General features: G+C 48.7%; 1 protein-coding gene across 1 annotated transcript in view; it reads left to right on the forward strand.

The window, feature by feature from the left end:
• The first annotated feature begins 14,296 nt into the window (after nt 1–14,296).
• Nucleotides 14,297–18,060, forward strand: part of PPP1R21 (protein phosphatase 1 regulatory subunit 21) — a 143,958-nt gene continuing 140,194 nt past the window's right edge. The window contains exon 1 of the mRNA XM_073628523.1: nt 14,297–14,568. Within this exon, the coding sequence (XP_073484624.1) occupies nt 14,503–14,568 (66 nt within the window). The 5' untranslated portion in view covers nt 14,297–14,502. The remainder of the gene's footprint in view (nt 14,569–18,060) is intronic.

The raw sequence follows: 18,060 nt of genomic DNA on the forward strand, positions 1-18,060 counted from the left end.
GACTAAAGTCCTGAATTGAAAGGCCAATCAAATTGCTCAGCCATTCAATGCCTGGTGAATATAACACGGCATTCAGTCTATAGGTTTGTAAGTGAGGCTTGTATGTGTATGAGTGGGGCTTGTCTGTGCATGGCTGGGAACGCACAGGCCTAGGAGATGGGTTTCTGAATTATATTTCCTCTGTCGGATTTCTTTGTCATCTGTGGACTTTGGACTTTGTTCTGTGTTGGAAGTCAATAAAGTGCATCTCTCTGGAAGAATTGGGTTGCTGCGGAAGAGTACTTACATCATCATCATTATAATAATACTTACTTATTAATCATCTATAATAACCCAATATAATATTAATTATATACTAAATCACTACAACAGTGTGTTCGGGCAGCACCGGCAGGGGCGGGTCTACCACAGGTGTGCCTGAGCATGTCGTGTGATGGTGCAAGGGAGCTGAGCAGAGCGGCCGGAGCCTCGTGTGCAGGTCTGTGGGACAGGAGTGGGGCTGTCAGTGCTGTTTGGACTGAAGGGACCACCTGGTGTGGAGAGAGACTGTGATTCAGGAGGAGACGCGTCGTGTCGTTGAGGTGTCCTCATCATCTGTGCTGCTGCACACTGCTGTCAATGTCATTGTGAGAGTCAGTTTCATGTGTGTGCGTGCCTCCCCATTCTTATTTCTTGCCCCGTGAGCTACTTACTATATCAAAAATAAGATAGAAATATATTTTTTTTAAGTTAATATCTACTTTTGGAAAATTCCAGTAAAAACTTGGCTGTGCCAGTAAATTTTGGATGTTGTGTCAGTAAATTTCAATCTGGTAGGTTGGCAGCACTGCACAGTGATCACATGTCAAATGTACACAATGGCTTATAGTCATAGCCAATCATTGTGTACTGTTGTGATCTCTGTGATTGGTCCCTGTGATCACATGGTACAGACAGGGCTAATCACAGCACACCTGTACCATGTGATAGCCAATCACAGCTATTGCAATAATACATAATGACACATGAATTGATGCCATTCTTAAAAAATAAGCGAGTACACCCCTCACATTTTGTAAATATTTTATTATCTTTTCATGTGACAACACTGAAGAAATGACACATTGCTACAATGTAAAGTAGTGAGTGTACAGCTTGTATAACAGTGTAAATTTGCTGTCCCCTCAAAATAACTCAACACACAGCCATTAATGTCTAAACCGCTGGCAACAAAAGTGAGTACACCCCTGAAAATTGTGAAAAAGTGAAAATGTCCAAATTGGTCCCAAAGTGTCAATATTTTGTGTGGCCACCATTATTTTCCAGCACTGCCTTAACCCTCTTGGGCATGGAGTTCACCAGAGCTTCACAGGTTGCCACTGGAGTTCTCTTCCCCTCCTCCATGACGACATCACAGAGCTGGTGGATGTTGGAGACCTTGCACTCCTCCACCTTCCGTTTGAGGATGCCCCACAGATGCTCAATAGGGTTTAGGTCTGGAGACATGCTTGGCCAGTCCATCACCTTTACCCTCAGCTTCTTTAGCAAGGCAGTGGTCGTCATGGAGGTGTGTTTGGGGTCGTTATCATGTTGGAATACTGCCCTGCGGCTCAGTCTCTGAAGGGAGGGGATCATGCTCGACTTCAGTATGTGACAGTACATTTTGGCATTCATGGTTCCCTCAATGAACTGTAGCTCCCCAGTGCTGGCAGCACTCATGCAGCCCCAGACCATGACACTCCCACCACCATGCTTGACTGTAGGCAAAAAACACTTGTCTTTGTACTCCTCACCTGGTACCGCCACACAGGCTTGACACCATCTGAACCAAGTAAGTTTATTTTGGTCTCATCCCCAAAAATGGGGATATTTATTACAGCAAAAAGTACAAAATATTGTTTTTTTTTCAAAATTGTCGCTCTTTTTTTGTTTATAGCGCAAAAAATAAAAACCGCAGAGGTGATCAAATACCACCAAAAGAAAGCTCTATTTGTGGGGAAAAAAGGACGTCAATTTTGTTTGGGTGCAACGTCGCACGACCGCGCAATTGTCAATTAAAATGACGCAGTGCCGAATCGCAAAAAATGGCCTGGTCATTCAGCAGCCAAATCTTCCAGGGCTGAAGTGGTTAACCACTTGTTTACTGGGCACTTAAACCCCCCTCCAGACCAATTTTCAGCTTTCAGCGCTGTCGCACTTTGAATGACCATTGCGCGGTCATACAACACTGTACCCAAATTAAATTTTTATCATTTTTTCCCACAAATAGAGGTTTCTTTTGGTGGCATTCGATCACCTCTGCGGTTTTTATTTTTTGTTAAAAAAATTTAAAAAGACTGAATTTAAAAAAATATATATATTTTTTTTATATTTTGTTATAAAATGTTGCAAACAGGTAATTTTTCTCCTTCATTGATGTACGCTGATGAGGCTGCACTGATGGTCACCAATAGGCTACACTGATAGGCACCGATGGGCTGCACTGATGGGCACCGATAGGGCAGCACTGGTGGGCACTGAGAGGTGACACTGAGAGGTGGCACTGAAGGGCATTGATAGGTGGCATTGGTGGGCACTGAGAAGTGGCACTGATAGGTGGCACTGATAACTGGCAGTGATGGGCACTGATAGGTTACGCTGAAAGGCAGCACTGCTAGGTGGCACTGATTGGCACCACTGGTGGGCATTGATAGGTGGCACTTGTGGGAATTGACAGGTGGCACTGTGGCACTGGCAGGTGGCACTGGCAAGCACAGAGGAGGAGGCAGATGTGCCTCCTTCCTCTTCGGGACCGATGTCCCTTGAACATAAGCCGGTGATCAGCTTTTTTTTCTCCTCACACTGTCAGCGTGAGGAGAAAAAAAAAACAATTACCGAGCTTTTGTTTACACACGTGATCAGATGTCATTGGCTGACAGCTGATTACGTGGTAAGGGGCCGCGATCGGCCCCTTACTCGGATCGGTGATCACCCGAGTCTCGGTTAATCACGCCGCGCGTGCCCTGCAGGGGGAGCGCTGGGAGCGCGCAAAGGGGAGGACGTCCTATGATGGCCTCCCAGAAATTCAGGTCAACGCTGGGGCCATCATTCGGCTACAGCACGGACCTCAAGTGGTTAAAGTATAACTAAAGGCAAAACTTTTGTTTTTTGTTTTTTTTTTTAGATAGAGGGCAGAGAGATTAGAACACCTGTCAATTTTGATTGCTGTCTCTGCCCCCATTATGGAGATTCTCCCTCTGTTTGTCCTGTTTACCATTATCATTGAAAAGGAAAAAAAAAAGGAGATCCCACATTTTTGGATTGTCCCCTGAAAAGTAATAGAGGGGGAAATCTTCCAATGGGGCATGAGTTCTGGTGACCTGGGGGTCCCCAAGGGATTCCCCTCATTTTCTGGTATTTCCTCTCACTTCCTTTTTTGGCTATGGGACAGGAAGTGAAGGGAAGTCTCCCTGCATTGGGACACAAATGGTGAAAAAAAAAAAAAATCTGACAGGGGTTATTATAGTTGCCAAGATTGTAAAAAAAAAAAAGAAAAGTGGAACACTTTTGTGGCTGTAGGCGGAGCCGTACAATAATTAGGGGGAGAGGGGGAAAGGGGAAGAGGGAAATGACGCGACAGCAGCCCCAGATCCTACACAATAAAAATATGTGTATTCTAGAAAGTTTAACAATCAGCAGATAAAGTCACTCCAAAGACATGCTGGTAGGTTAATTGGATCCTGTCTAAAATTGTCCCTAGTATGTATGAATGTGAGTTAGGGACCTTAGATTGTAAGCTCCTTGAGGGTAGGGACTGATGTGAATGTACAATGTATATGTAAAGCGCTGCGTAAATTGACGGCGCTATATAAGTACCTGAAATAAAATAAATAAATAAATAAATAAAGTTACTCCAAACACCTGGTGTTAGCACTTCAATCATCCCGGCACCATGGTTGTTATGGTGTCAGGATGATTAAAGAGCCCCCACCTCACACCAGGAGTCCCCGGCGGAGCCCCCCCTCACACCAGGAGTCCCCGGCGGAGCCCCCCCTCACACCAGGAGTCCCCGGCGGAGCCCCCCTCACACCAGGAGTCCCCGGCGGAGCCCCCCCTCACACCAGAAGTCCCCGGCGGAGCCCCCCCTCACACCAGGAGTCCCCGGCGGAGCCCCCCCTCACACCAGGAGTCCCCGGCGGAGCCCCTCCTCACACCAGGAGTCCCCGGCGGAGCCCCCCCTCACACCAGAAGTCCCCGGCGGAGCCCCCCCTCACACCAGGAGTCCACGGTGGAGCTCCCCCTCGCATCAGGAGTCCTCGGCGGAGCCCCCCCTCGCATCAGGAGTCCTCGGCGGAGCCCCCCCTCGCATCAGGAGTCCCCGGCGGAGCTCCCCCTCGCATCAGGAGTCTCCAGGGAAGCCCCCCCTCGCATCAGGAGTCCCCGGCGGAGCTCCCCCTCGCATCAGGAGTCCCCGGCGGAGGCCCCCCCTCGCATCAGGAGTCCCCGGCGGAGCCCCCCCTCGCATCAGGAGTCCCCGGCGGAGCTCCACCTCGCATCAGGAGTCCCCGGCGAAGCCCCCCCTCGCATCAGGAGTCCCCGGCGGAGCCCCCCTCGCATCAGGAGTCCCCGGCGGAGCCCCCCCTCGCATCAGAAGTCTCCGGCGGAGCCCCCCCTCGCATCAGGAGTCCCCGGCGGAGCCCCCCCTCGCATCAGGAGTCCCCGGCGGAGCCCCCCCTCGCATCAGGAGTCCCCGGCGGAGCTCCCCCTCGCATCAGGAGTCCCCAGGGAAGCCCCCCCTCGCATCAGGAGTCCCCGGCGGAGCTCCCCCTCGCATCAGGAGTCCCCGGCGGAGGCCCCCCTCGCATCAGGAGTCCCCGGCGGAGCCCCCCCTCGCATCAGGAGTCCCCGGCGGAGCCCCCCTCGCATCAGGAGTCCCCGGCGGAGCCCCCCCTCGCATCAGAAGTCTCCGGCGGAGCCCCCCCTCGCATCAGGAGTCCCCGGCGGAGCCCCCGCTCGCATCAGGTGTCCCCAGTGGAGCCCCCCTTACGATTCCCAGAGCTTTTCTTCCAATAATAATAATCCAAAAAGTGACAAAAAAAACCAAACGAAACTCCATATTAAGTGTAACTAATGAATCCATAGAACCACTGTGCAAATAGAATATAAAAAAGCAATAAATACAGCACTCTAAAATAAGTAATGGTAGTGCAACTATGTGATCTGTGCAATAATAATATAGAATAAATATATATAAATAATGACAGATAAAAATCCACACAAGTGCAATAAATAATAATTAAGTCCAATGGTATCAAAAAGGTGCTTAGATCAGTGAAGAAACGTGCCCTTGGTAAAAAGGTCCCATAGACGATACAATCAAAATTGATAAAACAGCTCCACGATCCTCCTCAAAATGACTCTCCTAGGGATCTCTCGTCCTAACACCGCATAGGATTTTCCCTATAGAACCTCCATTCACGTGGTTGTTTTACATTTCTATTATATTCATTTTTTTGAGCAATATTTATTATACTTTTTTGAGCGTCACTTAATCATCAGTTTTTTACACCATTTATATTTTAATTTGATTGAGCGCTACATTCATTTAATATTTTGTTACCTACATTTACTAGCGCCTGGGTTGTCCACTATTTGCGCCTGAATTATGCCTACTCTACATGAATGGGTGCCCGGATTGCGCCTACTTGACCCCTATTAGCGGCTCAGTTGCTGCTGCTCTGTACCAGCCGATTTAGATAGCTACAGCTTGTGCGCAAGTGTGGTAGAGCAGAGAGCGCCCCTTCAAGCCCAGCAGCGTGCGGGTGTGATTTCCAATGCTGCCTATCAGTGCCGGGACAAGGTCACCCAGTGCCCAGGGCGAACATACCAGATTGCGCCCCCCCCCCCCCCCCCCCATTTACAGTGCAAGGGTTCAGTAGCAAGTGATGCAGAGCTCAGGAATGGAAAAAAAAAACATATTAAGGATTGTGGAAATAGGGTTCAGAAGACTGGTATAAAACCCAATATGTTATATATTGCAGTTTAACAATCATTAGATGTGGTGGCTGCATTAGTTTTATTTTAGGCTTTTCCCCTCTGTTTTCACCTGGCGATCTGGCCAGTGGCATATGTCCTGTATTAGAGTGCCCCCAATCTGGATAAAGGAGCACAGAAGGCACAGCTGATAGCAGCATAGTCAGTCTGGGAAGGAGGGTAGTGTTAGATGTACTAGCAGATTTAGCCAAACTCAATAGCCTATGAAAAACAGGATCACACATTCTCCACACTTCAGCACACTGGACTCCTCTACTTTCTGCTCTGCTGTCTAAAGTCAACATGGGAAAGAGAATGAGGAGGACACGCTCTGACACACAGGGGGCTCTGACACACAGGGGGCTCTAGACACACAGGGGGGCTCTGACACACAGGGGGGCTCTGACACACAGGGGGCTCTGACACACAGGGGGGCTCTGACACACAGGGGGCTCTGACACACAGGGGGGCTCTGACACACAGGGGGCTCTGACACACAGGGGGGCTCTGACACACAGGGGGCTCTAACACACAGGGGGCTCTGACACACAGGGGGGCTCTGACACACAGGGGGCTCTGACACACAGGGGGGCTCTGACACACAGGGGGCTCTGACACACAGGGGGCTCTGACACACAGGGGGGCTCTGACACACAGGGGGCTCTGACACACAGGGGGGCTCTGACACACAGGGGGGCTCTGACACACAGGGGGCTCTGACACACAGGGGGCTCTGACTAACACCTCAGCTCTTTTCTGGGAATGTGGGGCTGACAGAGCAGGGGAGGGCTCAATAGACTGACAGGAGACTGAGCTAATAGGGACAGGTATTTATTTTTTCATTGCACCCAGCTTATATCAGGCAAATAATATAGTAAGTACACTGCTGTTAGTGAGACATATCCTGTGTTTAGGATGGGAGACAGCTGGGGGGAGTTAGTTAAGCACTGGATCCCCTCCCTATACACAAGTACTAGATGGATCAGCAGAGAACATTAACAAATGAAAAGTCCCAGTATATTCCCAACATATATAAGAATTGTTCTTCACTTTTTGTAAACCTGCTCTGCAAAGTACAGGGCGAGTTTACAGCACAGCCAGGTAGAGTTTGGAAGGCAGAGCAGTGGGGACTCACATGGAAGAAAACTAACATCCATCCTGTGAGATCTTCATGTTGGGAGAGCTGTATGATGTATGCAGGGGGCGGAAAGCAATGATCGGAACTGCACTGTTGTATCATCTTGCTCCGCCCACCTGTAGAGGAGCTCTCAGTGTCACAGCCCGATCCAGCCAGCCAGACTGATGAGAAATCAAGGCCAGTCAGGGCCGTTTTTAAGGCAGGGCAAAAGGGGCAGCTGCCCTGGGCCCTGTCATTGTTGTGGGGCCCAAAGCAGCTGCCACATACTTGCCAACTATCCCAGTTTAAATTCCCTTGTCCCTTGAGGTTTTAGTCCTGTGCTGTATCCCAATATCTCAGTGTGAAGTGCTGCTACTAATGCTGCCCAGCTCTGCCATATTTTTGTGTACAGATGACTCATCTGCAGACCCTGTGTTTACATGTAAATTACCGGCTATCATTTGTAAATAGCGGTGGCGTTGATATGTATATCATGCCCCCCTGAGGTCATATCCACACTAATCTCTAGCAACCAATCAATGAGCAGAAATCATGTGCTGTAACCTCTAGCAACTGATCAGTGAGCCGTAATGTGTGCTGTAACCTCTAGCAACCAGTCAGTGAGCGGTAATGATACACTGTAACCTTTGGCAACCAATCGCAATAGCTGCCTGATCTAATTCAGTAAACTGATTTTGAGTCTAGCTGCTATTTATTGTATGTCTCAGAGCAGGTGGAGAGCGAAACTGCATGGGGGGGGGGCAAGAAAAGATTTTTGCCCAGGGTCCAATCAATATTAAAGACGGCCCTGAGGCCAGTAGAATGAATTCTTCTCCCTCTGTGCCAGAATGTGGTTGCCGCTGTAGAGAGGAGGCAAGCAATATGTATGGGTGCATCCTCAGCCCACTTTTTGGGCAGACTGTACAATTGAGTGGAGCCATAACCTAAATATTCTCTGCATGCTCATGCTGCTGTCGGCGACCTAGAGCCCCCTCCCACACTCCTCCCACACCCTGCCCAGGGCAGCCGATCCTCCCGCCCACCCCTTGTACCGGCCCTGCTGCCTATAGATGGCAGTGCTGAGCCGATGACGTCACTGAGAATCCAGCTTCAAGATAAAGAGAGCACTGCTATAACCTCGCCGGACACAGTGGCGTGTGTCTGTAATCCTAGCCAGGCGGAGCTGGAGCGGCCGAGCCAGGGAGGTTCACGAACTTGTCTTGCACGTCCACGAGTTCTAGTCTCTCCTGGGGGCTATGTGGATAGGGTTGTGCAACACACACATTTTTTTCCTACATTTTTTTAATTATTCATTTTATTTATGGTATTTATGATTTTCATTTATTATTTTTATACCCCTTTATATTTATTCATTATTCATTTCATCAAGCACCCATTTTTATACACCATTATTTATTTTTAGATTTACCCATTATTATATTTTTTTTTTCTTTTTCTACACCATTTTTTATTTTTCATATGCATTTATTATTTTTATACACCCTGATTCATAGTTATTTTTATATTTATTAATTATTATCCTCATTATTTTTCTTTATTTTTATACACCCTTATTTAGAGTTATTTTTATATTTATTAACTATTATATTTATCATTATTATTTATTTTATACACCCTTTTTTTTTATCTTTATTCTTTAAATTTATTCATAAATGTATCCTTTTTTATTTTTTTATATACATGTTTATTCATTATCTTTATTTTTTTATGTATATTTATACTCTCTTATTTTTTTATTTTATATTACTTTTATTTGTTTATATTTTTAACCTATTTTTTTCCATTCACAATCTTTCACAATTTATATTTATTTATTATTAATGTCATCGCACACCCATTTTTATTTTTATACACCGTTATTTATTTTTAGATTTACTCATTATTAAGAAAGCGGGGCCCCATTCACAGGGGCCCTGGGGCCCAGGAACCATTCCTAACAAGGAAGAGACCTGGTGTAGTATAAAAGGGGTTTTTAACCGATTCAGCCCTCGGAAGATTTTACCCCCTTCCTGACCAGAGCACTTTTTACGATTCGGCACTGCGTCTCTTTAACTGACAATTGCGCGGTCGTGCGACGTTGTACCCAAACAAAATTGACGTCCTTTTTTTCCCCCCACAAATAGAGCTTTCTTTTGGTGGTATTTGATCACCTCTGTGGTTTTTATTTTTTGCGCTATAAACATAAAAATAGAGCGATAATTTTGAGAAAAAAAAAGCAATATTTTTTTACTTTTTGCTATAATAAATATCCCCCAAAATATAAAAAAAACCCTTTTTTTTCCTCAGTTTAGACCAATATGAATTCTTCTACGTAATTTTAGTTAAAAAAAATCGCAATAAGCGATTGGTTTGTGCAAAATTTATAGCGTCTACAAAACGGGACAGTTTTATGGCACTTTTATTAATTATTTTTTTTTAATTAGCAATGGCGATCTGCGATTTTTACCGTGACTGCGACATTATGGCGGACAATTTTGACACTATTTTGGGACCATTGTCATTTATACAGCGATCAGTGCTTTAAAAATGCACTGATTACTGTGTAAATGACCCTGGCAGGGAAGGGGTTAACCACTAGGGGGCAGTGAAGGGGTTAAGTGTGTCCTAGGGAGTGATTCTAACTGTTAGGGGGGGATGGGCTTCAACACACAGGACAGTGATCACTGCTCTCGATGACAGGGAGCAGTGATCTCTGTCATGTCACTAGGCAGAACGGGGAAATGCTTTGTTTACAAAAGTATCTCCCCGTTCTACCTCTCCGTGACACGATTGCGGGCATCCGACCGACATCGAGTCCACGGGACCCGCTGTCACGGAGGACGTGGCACTCGCGCGCCCGCAACACCGCTTCTTAAAGGGGACATACCTGTTTGCCCTTTTGCCCCCAGTGCCATTCTGCTGATGTACATCAGCGTGCGCTGGTCAGCAAGCGATTAAAATAGAAATGGTAAGCAAAACATTTGTGTATAGATATAAAAAATAAAAAAATTATAAATATCTTTGTTGCCTTTTTTATAAGTAATCACATTCCCTCTGTTCTCAGCTGCATAAGAGCTTGGGGAGGAGAAGCAGCAGCACACTGATCTTCTCAGTGAAAAGCTGTGCAGTGGGGGGGGGGGGGTGTCAGGACAAGTCTGATCATTGGAGGAGAGCAGGCTGAGTTCCCATCATAGCTAGAGAACTGACCACGCTGTGCTCTCCTGCTTAGTGTGGTCAGTTTTTATTAGGAAAGCAGAGGGACTGACAGACACACCAGGGATTTCACATAAAGGAAGCAAAACAAAGAGAACAGGAGACTTTCTCATACAAGTACATGGTACAGCAGGCACATATCAGGAATAGGAAATGACTAGGAATAGGAAATGACATTGTTGCCAACCATCAGTATTTATACTGGCAGCCAGTAAAAAACAGGCACTTTTCTACTGCCAGTAAATGCCAGTGACAGGAAGAAGTTGCCAGTAAAAAAAGTCTGACGGTTGGCTTGATACTGCACATGTACAATTCTGGTCTGGAGCCGGCCGAGACTATTGAAGTGCCTGCTACAGTTGTTGTAATATGTTCACCGATTTATGTGGGACATTGTTGTGTGTATGTACACATGCAGTCAATGTTGACCGAATGGTTGATTTGTCCAACTGAATTTTAACATAGCAAGGGAACAAGCTGAAGACTCTTTGATGTGTTAATCATATGCAAGTCTATTTGAACATTTCAAAGGGTATTCAGGTGGTATGTTAATCTAATCTAATTACATATATCTAAAGAGGACTTGTTGATGTTGATATGCGGGAGTGCAAATTGGGGCGGTTTATAACTGCAACTGTTCACGGCTGGGAGTTGTTGTCTGTTTGAAAGACTAAAGTCCTGAATTGAAAGGCCAATCAAATTGCTCAGCCATTCAATGCCTGGTGAATATAACACGGCATTCAGTCTATAGGTTTGTAAGTGAGGCTTGTATGTGTATGAGGGGAGGCTTGTCTGTGCATGGCTGGGAAGACTGAATAATATGGGTCTCTGAATTATATTTCCTCTGTCGGATTTCTTTGTCATCTGTGGGCTTTGGACTTTGTGCTGTGTTGGAAGTCAATAAAGTGCATCTCTCTGGAAGAATTGGGTTGCTGCGGAAGAGTACTTACATCATCATCATTATATAATAACCACTAATTAATTATCTATACAACCAATATACATTAATATACTAAATCACTACAGTGTCCACCCTGTTAATAGCTGGGATTGCTGGACTCCAGAAAAAACACCGCCTGATCCATCACTTTACGCGCAAACCTCCAGGACTGGATCACAGAAATCTTCACAAGGTAAGACTTCATCTTGGTCCTCGGAGGAGGACAAAAAAGGAACACGGCCTCTGGCGAGGAGCAAAGATTTATGGGAGAAGGGTCCTATGAGGTATGAGAGGCGGGATTAACCCATACGTAGGCTGCTATGGAGTCTGTCAGGAAATAAGATTTTTGAACTCGCAGTGAAATCTTTTTGCGCCCTCTGGGCCACACGGGTCTCACCCTCTTTTTGTTGGCCCCCTGCATTTTCTGGGTAGAGGAGGGTTTGACTTACAACTTTACTGTTTGCCCGTGTCCAAACTTCCACAGCACAAGAGGTAGGATAACCTGACTGCTGCCGAATTTCTATGTTCTCCTACCAACATCTTCTATTTTCAGAGGTCCTCATCCTCTGCAGTAGTGGTGAGAGGTCCTCATCCTCTGCAGTAGTGGTGAGAGGTCCTCATCCTCTGCAGTAGTGGTGAGAGGTCCTCATCTTCTGCAGTAGTGGTGAGAGGTCCTCATCCTCTGCAGTAGTGGTGAGAGGTCCTCATCTTCTGCAGTAGTGGTGAGAGGTCCTCATCCTCTGCAGTAGTGGTGAGAGGTCCTCATCCTCTGCAGTAGTGGTGAGAGGTCCTCATCCTCTGCAGTAGTGGTGAGAGGTCCTCATCCTCTGCAGTAGTGGTGAGAGGTCCTCATCCTCTGCAGTAGTGGTGAGAGGTCCTCATCTTCTGCAGTAGTGGTGAGAGGTCCTCATCCTCTGCAGTAGTGGTGAGAGGTCCTCATCTTCTGCAGTAGTGGTGAGAGGTCCTCATCCTCTGCAGTAGTGGTGAGAGGTCCTCATCTTCTGCAGTAGTGGTGAGAGGTCCTCATCCTCTGCAGTAGTGGTGAGAGGTCCTCATCCTCTGCAGTAGTGGTGAGAGGTCCTCATCCTCTGCAGTAGTGGTGAGAGGTCCTCATCCTCTGCAGTAGTGGTGAGAGGTCCTCATCCTCTGCAGTAGTGGTGAGAGGTCCTCATCCTCTGCAGTAGTGGTGAGAGGTCCTCATCCTCTGCAGTAGTGGTGAGAGGTCCTCATCCTCTGCAGTAGTGGTGAGAGGTCCTCATCCTCTGCAGTAGTGGTGAGAGGTCCTCATCCTCTGCAGTAGTGGTGAGAGGTCCTCATCCTCTGCAGTAGTGGTGAGAGGTCCTTATCCTCCTTAGCATCGCTCTCATGTAGCACTCTTCTCTGCAGCATTCTCCTGTGTGACTGGGGGGATGAGGTACTCCCAGGGGGTGTGTCCATGACGCCCTGGGCTCACAGGAAGTGGGTGAATGACACTGGGCATCATTCAACCCAGGAGAGGTCCTGCAGTGCAGGATAGAGGAGGACAGAGCTGTAAAGGGTGAATGACAACTTTTTTTTTTTTTTGTAATTGGACATTAATGTTTGACCACTTGCCTACCAGGCACTTATACCCCCTTCCTGCCCAGGCCATTTTTCAGCTTTCAGCGCTGTCGCACTTTGAATGACAATTGCGTGGTCGTGCTACACTGTACCCAAACACTTTTTTTTATCATTTTCTTCACACAAATAGAGCTTTCTTTTAGTGGTATTTAATCACTGCTGGGTTTTTTTTATTTTTACAAAAAAATAAAGACCAAAAATTTTGAAAAAAAAATGTTTTTTACTTTTTTTCTGTCAGTAAATTTTGTAACCAAGTAATTTTTCGCCTTCACTTATGTGCACTGATGAGGCGGCACTGATAGGCTGAACTCATGAGCATTGATGAGGTGGCACTTATGGGCACTGATGAGGCGGCACTTATGGGCACTGATGAGGAGGCACTAATGTGCCGCACTTATGGGCACTGTTAGGTGGCACTGATGGGCATTAATAGGTGGCACTGGTGGGCACTGATAGGCGGCACTAGTCAACACGGATAGGCGGTACTGATGGGTATTGATGGGTTGCACTGATTGCCAGCACTGACTGGCATCGCTAATGGGCACTGATTGCTGCCACTGGTGGGCACTGATTGCTGGCATTGGTGGGCACTGATTGGTGACACTGTATTGCTATATTTTAATCAGGGCACTGATGATCAGTGCCCTGATTACATTCTCCCCTGCTTGGAGATGCCGCTGATCGGCTCTCCTCACCACACACTCTGTCAGTGTGAGGCAAGGAGAGACGATTACCGGCATTTCCGTGTTTACATGTGGACAGCCGATCACATGGTTAAAGAGCCGCGGACACGGCTCTTTACAGAGATCGGGGTCCATGTCATATGACATCGTCCCAGAAGGAGAGCTGTAACACCCCACCGTCATTTGGCGGCGGGGTGGGCGGCAAGCAGTTAAAGTCAAAACCTTTTTTTTAGTGTTGGATAGAGTGGAGAGGGATTAGAACACCTGTCAGGTTGTTATTGCTGTCTGTGCCCCTATTAGGGAGATTAATTCTCTCTATGTGTCCTGTTTACCATTAGCACAGAGAAAGTGAAAGAAAATCCCACATTTTGGGTTGTCACCAGAACAGGAATAGAGGGGAAATCTTCCAATGGGGACACTGGTTCAGGGATTTCCTCTCACTTCCTGTTTTGGCTATGAGACAGGAAGTGAAGGGGAATCCCCCCAATGGGTCTCAGATCAGATCACCTCCCTACACATCTCTACTGATCTCTGATATAAGAATATTCAAGGCGATCAGTGTTTTGTATATTGGATGCTATGGCAGACCTGAGCACCACCAACCATCAGACTCAGAGATGCTCTGAGCACAGCATCACCACAACAGCCAATCAGAAATCAGCGTGTGAGCTCATCCAGCCATTCACAGCTCTGCTTTGGCAAGGCTCTATATCGCGCCGCTGTCATTGGAGAGTCACGCCCAAACCCACCATTGGCTGAGAGTGTCGGCTGTAGGCGTGGTCCGGAGACAGCAGGGAAGTGTTTTGCTGGGTGACTTCCGGTCCTCGCTGTGTGCCCGTCCATCCATTACCGGGGAGGGGGATGGTGACCCGGAGCGGCGGGAGACCGGACTTCACTATCACCTGACCGAGGAGCTCATCCCTCCGCTACCGGCCCGGTACATTCACCGATCTACCCACACTATGGCCAGCATGGCCAGCGGGGAGATGCAGGGCAAGTACCAGAAACTGGCACAGGAGTATTCCAAGGTGAGGGGGCGAGAGATGTACACCCGACTATACCGACACCCACCGATCATCACCCACCGATCCCCACCCACCGATCATCACCCACCGATCATCACCCACCGATCATCACCCACCGATACCCACCCATCATCACCCGGCATCATCACCCACCGATCATCACCCACTGATACCCACCCATCATTACCCACCGACACCCACCATCACCCGGCATCATTACCCACCGACACCCACCGATCATCACCCACCGATACCCACCCATCATCACCCGGCATCATCACCCACCGATACCCACCCATCATTACCCACCGACACCCACCATCACCCGGCATCATTACCCACCGATCATCACCCACTGACACCCATTAATAATGACACCCATCATCGCTGCTTCCAACACCCATTTGCACCCATCATTGCCACTGACACCGATCTACAGCATCACCAACTGCTGACACCTATCATTGTTACTGACACCCATCTACACCCCTCATCAGTCATTGACACCCATTATCATTGCCGCTGCCCCGTTTATTGCCGCCGCCCCCCAACACCTTTCATTATTACCGCCGCCACCCCCAACACCCTTCATTATTCCCACCCCTTATTATTACCGCCGCCGCCCCTGACACCCTTCATTATTGCCGCCCCTGACACCCTTCATGATTACCGCCGCCGCCCCCGACACCCTTCATGATTACCGCCGCCCCCGACACCCTTCATTATTACCGCCGCCCCCAACACCCTTCATTATTACCGCCGCCGCCCCCGACACACTTCTTTATTACAGCCGACAATCTTCATTATTACCACCGCCCCTCGACACCCTTCATTATTACCGCCGCCGCCCCCCCGACACCCTTCATTATTGCCACCCCTTATTATTACCGCCGCCGCCCCCCGACACCCATCATTATTACCGCTGCCCTTGACACCCTTCATTATTACCGCCGCCGCCCCCCCCCCCCCGACACCCTTCATTATTACCGCCGCCGCCCCCCTGACACCCTTCATTATTGCCGCCCCTGACACCCTTCATTATTGCCGCCCCTGACACCCTTCATGATTACCACCGCCGCCCTCGACACCCTTCAAGATTACCGCCGCCCCGACACCCTTCATTATTACCGCCGCCGCCCCCCGACACACTTCATTATTACAGCCGACACTCTTCATTATTACCGCCGCCGCCCCTCGACACCCTTCATTATTACCGCCGCCGCCCCCCCGACACCCTTCATTATTACCGCCGCCGCCCCTCGACACCCTTCATTATTACCGCCACCGCCCCCCCGACACCCTTCATTATTACCGCCGCCGCCCCCCGACACCCTTCATTATTACCGCCACCGCCCCCTCGACACCCTTCATTATTACCGCCACCGCCCCCCCGACACCCTTCATTATTACCGCCGCCGCCCCCCGGCACCCTTCATTATTGCCACCCCTTATTATTACCGCTGCCGCCCCCCGGCACCCTTCATTATTACCGCCGCCCTTGACACCCTTCATTATTACCGCCGCTGCCCCCTGACACCCTTCATTATTACCGCCGCCCTTGACACCCTTCATTATTACCGCCGCCGCCCCCCGACACCCTTCATTATTACCGCCGCCGCCCCCCGACACCCTTCATTATTACCGCCGCCGCCCCCCGACACCCTTCATTATTACCGCCGCCGCCCCCCGACACCCTTCATTATTACCGCCGCCGCCCCCCGACACCCTTCATTATTACCGCCGCCGCCCCCCGACACCCTTCATTATTACCGCCGCCGCCCCCCGACACCCTTCATTATTACCGCCGCCGCCCCCCGACACCCTTCATTATTACCGCCGCCGCCCCCCGACACCCTTCATTATTACCGCCGCCGCCCCCCGACACCCTTCATTATTACCATTGCCTCCCCTCGACACCCTTCATTATTACCATTGCCGCCCCCCGACACCCTTCATTATTACCATTGCCTCCCCTCGACACCCTTCATTATTACCATTGCCGCCCCCCGACACCCTTCATTATTACCATTGCCGCCCCCCGACACCCTTCATTATTACCATTGCCTCCCCTCGACACCCTTCTTTATTGCTGCCGCCGCCCCCAACACCCTCCATTTTTGATGCCCCCCCGACGCCCTTCATTATTGCCGTCGCAACCCCCCCCCCCCCCGGCACCCTTGTTTATTACCACTGCCGCCCCTGACACCCTTCATTGTTGCCGCCCCTGACACCCTTCATTATTACCGCCGCCGCCCCCAACACCCTTCATTATTGCCGCCCCTGACACCCCTCCTTACTCATTATGAGCCATTGACACCCATCATCACCGGCGCTCCTGACATCCATCTACAGCCTCCATGATCACTGCTGCTGACACACATCTACACCCTTCATAACTGCCACCCCTCACACCCATTTACACCCATCATCAGTCACTGACACACCAATCACAATTGCCACCCTGACACCCATCTCCTCCCGTCATCACCACCACCACTAGTGACACTTCTTATTGACCATCACCATGTCCACCACCACTGACACCCATCTACACTCATCATCGCCACTGACACCCATCATCTGTCATCTAGTCTGGGGCTGCCTTTATATCGCTGTATTTAAATTTACAGTATCTCACAAAAGTGAGTACACCCCTCACATTTTTGTAAATATTTTAATGTATCTTTTCATGTGACAACACTGAAGAAATGACACTTTGCTACAATGTAAAATAGTGAGTGTACAGCTTGTATAACAGTGTAAATTTGCTGTCCCCTCAAAGTAACTCAACACACAGCCATTAATGTCTAAACCGCTGGCAACAAAAGTGAGTACACCCCTAAGTGAAAATGTCCAAATTGGGCCCAATTAGCCATTTTCCCTCCCCGGTGTCATGTGACTTGTTAGTGTTACAAGGCCTCAGGTGTGAATGGGAAGCAGGTGTGTTAAATTTGGTGTTATCGCTCTCACTCTCTCATACTGGTCACTGGAAGTTCAGCATGGCACCTCATGGCAAAGAACTCTCTGAGGATCTAAAAAAAAAGAATTGTTGCTCTACATAAAAACGACATTTCCCATGATGCTCCACTACACTGCAGAGTGCCAGAGCATCATGGGAAATGTAGTTCCAAAACATCTGGGGTGCCAAGGGTCGCCATCACTGGCCTAGGCTATAAGAAGATTGCCAAGACTCTGAAACTGAGCTGCAGCACGGTGGCCAAGATCATACAGAGGTTTAACAGGACAAGTTCCACTCAGAACAGGCCTCACCATGGTCGACCAAAGAAGTTGAGTGCACGTGCTCAGCGTCATATCCAGAGGTTGTCTTTGGGAAATAGACGTATGAGTGCTGCCAGCATTGCTGCAGAGGTTGAAGGGGTGGGGGGGTCAGCCTGTCAGTGCTCAGACCATACGCCGCACACTGCATCAAATTGGTCTGCATGGCTGTCATCCCAGAAGGAAGCTTCTTCTAAAGATGATGCACAAGAGAGTCTG

Source organism: Aquarana catesbeiana, linkage group LG04 (genome assembly GCF_042186555.1).
Source record: "Aquarana catesbeiana isolate 2022-GZ linkage group LG04, ASM4218655v1, whole genome shotgun sequence".
NCBI classification, from domain to species: Eukaryota; Metazoa; Chordata; class Amphibia; order Anura; family Ranidae; genus Aquarana; species Aquarana catesbeiana.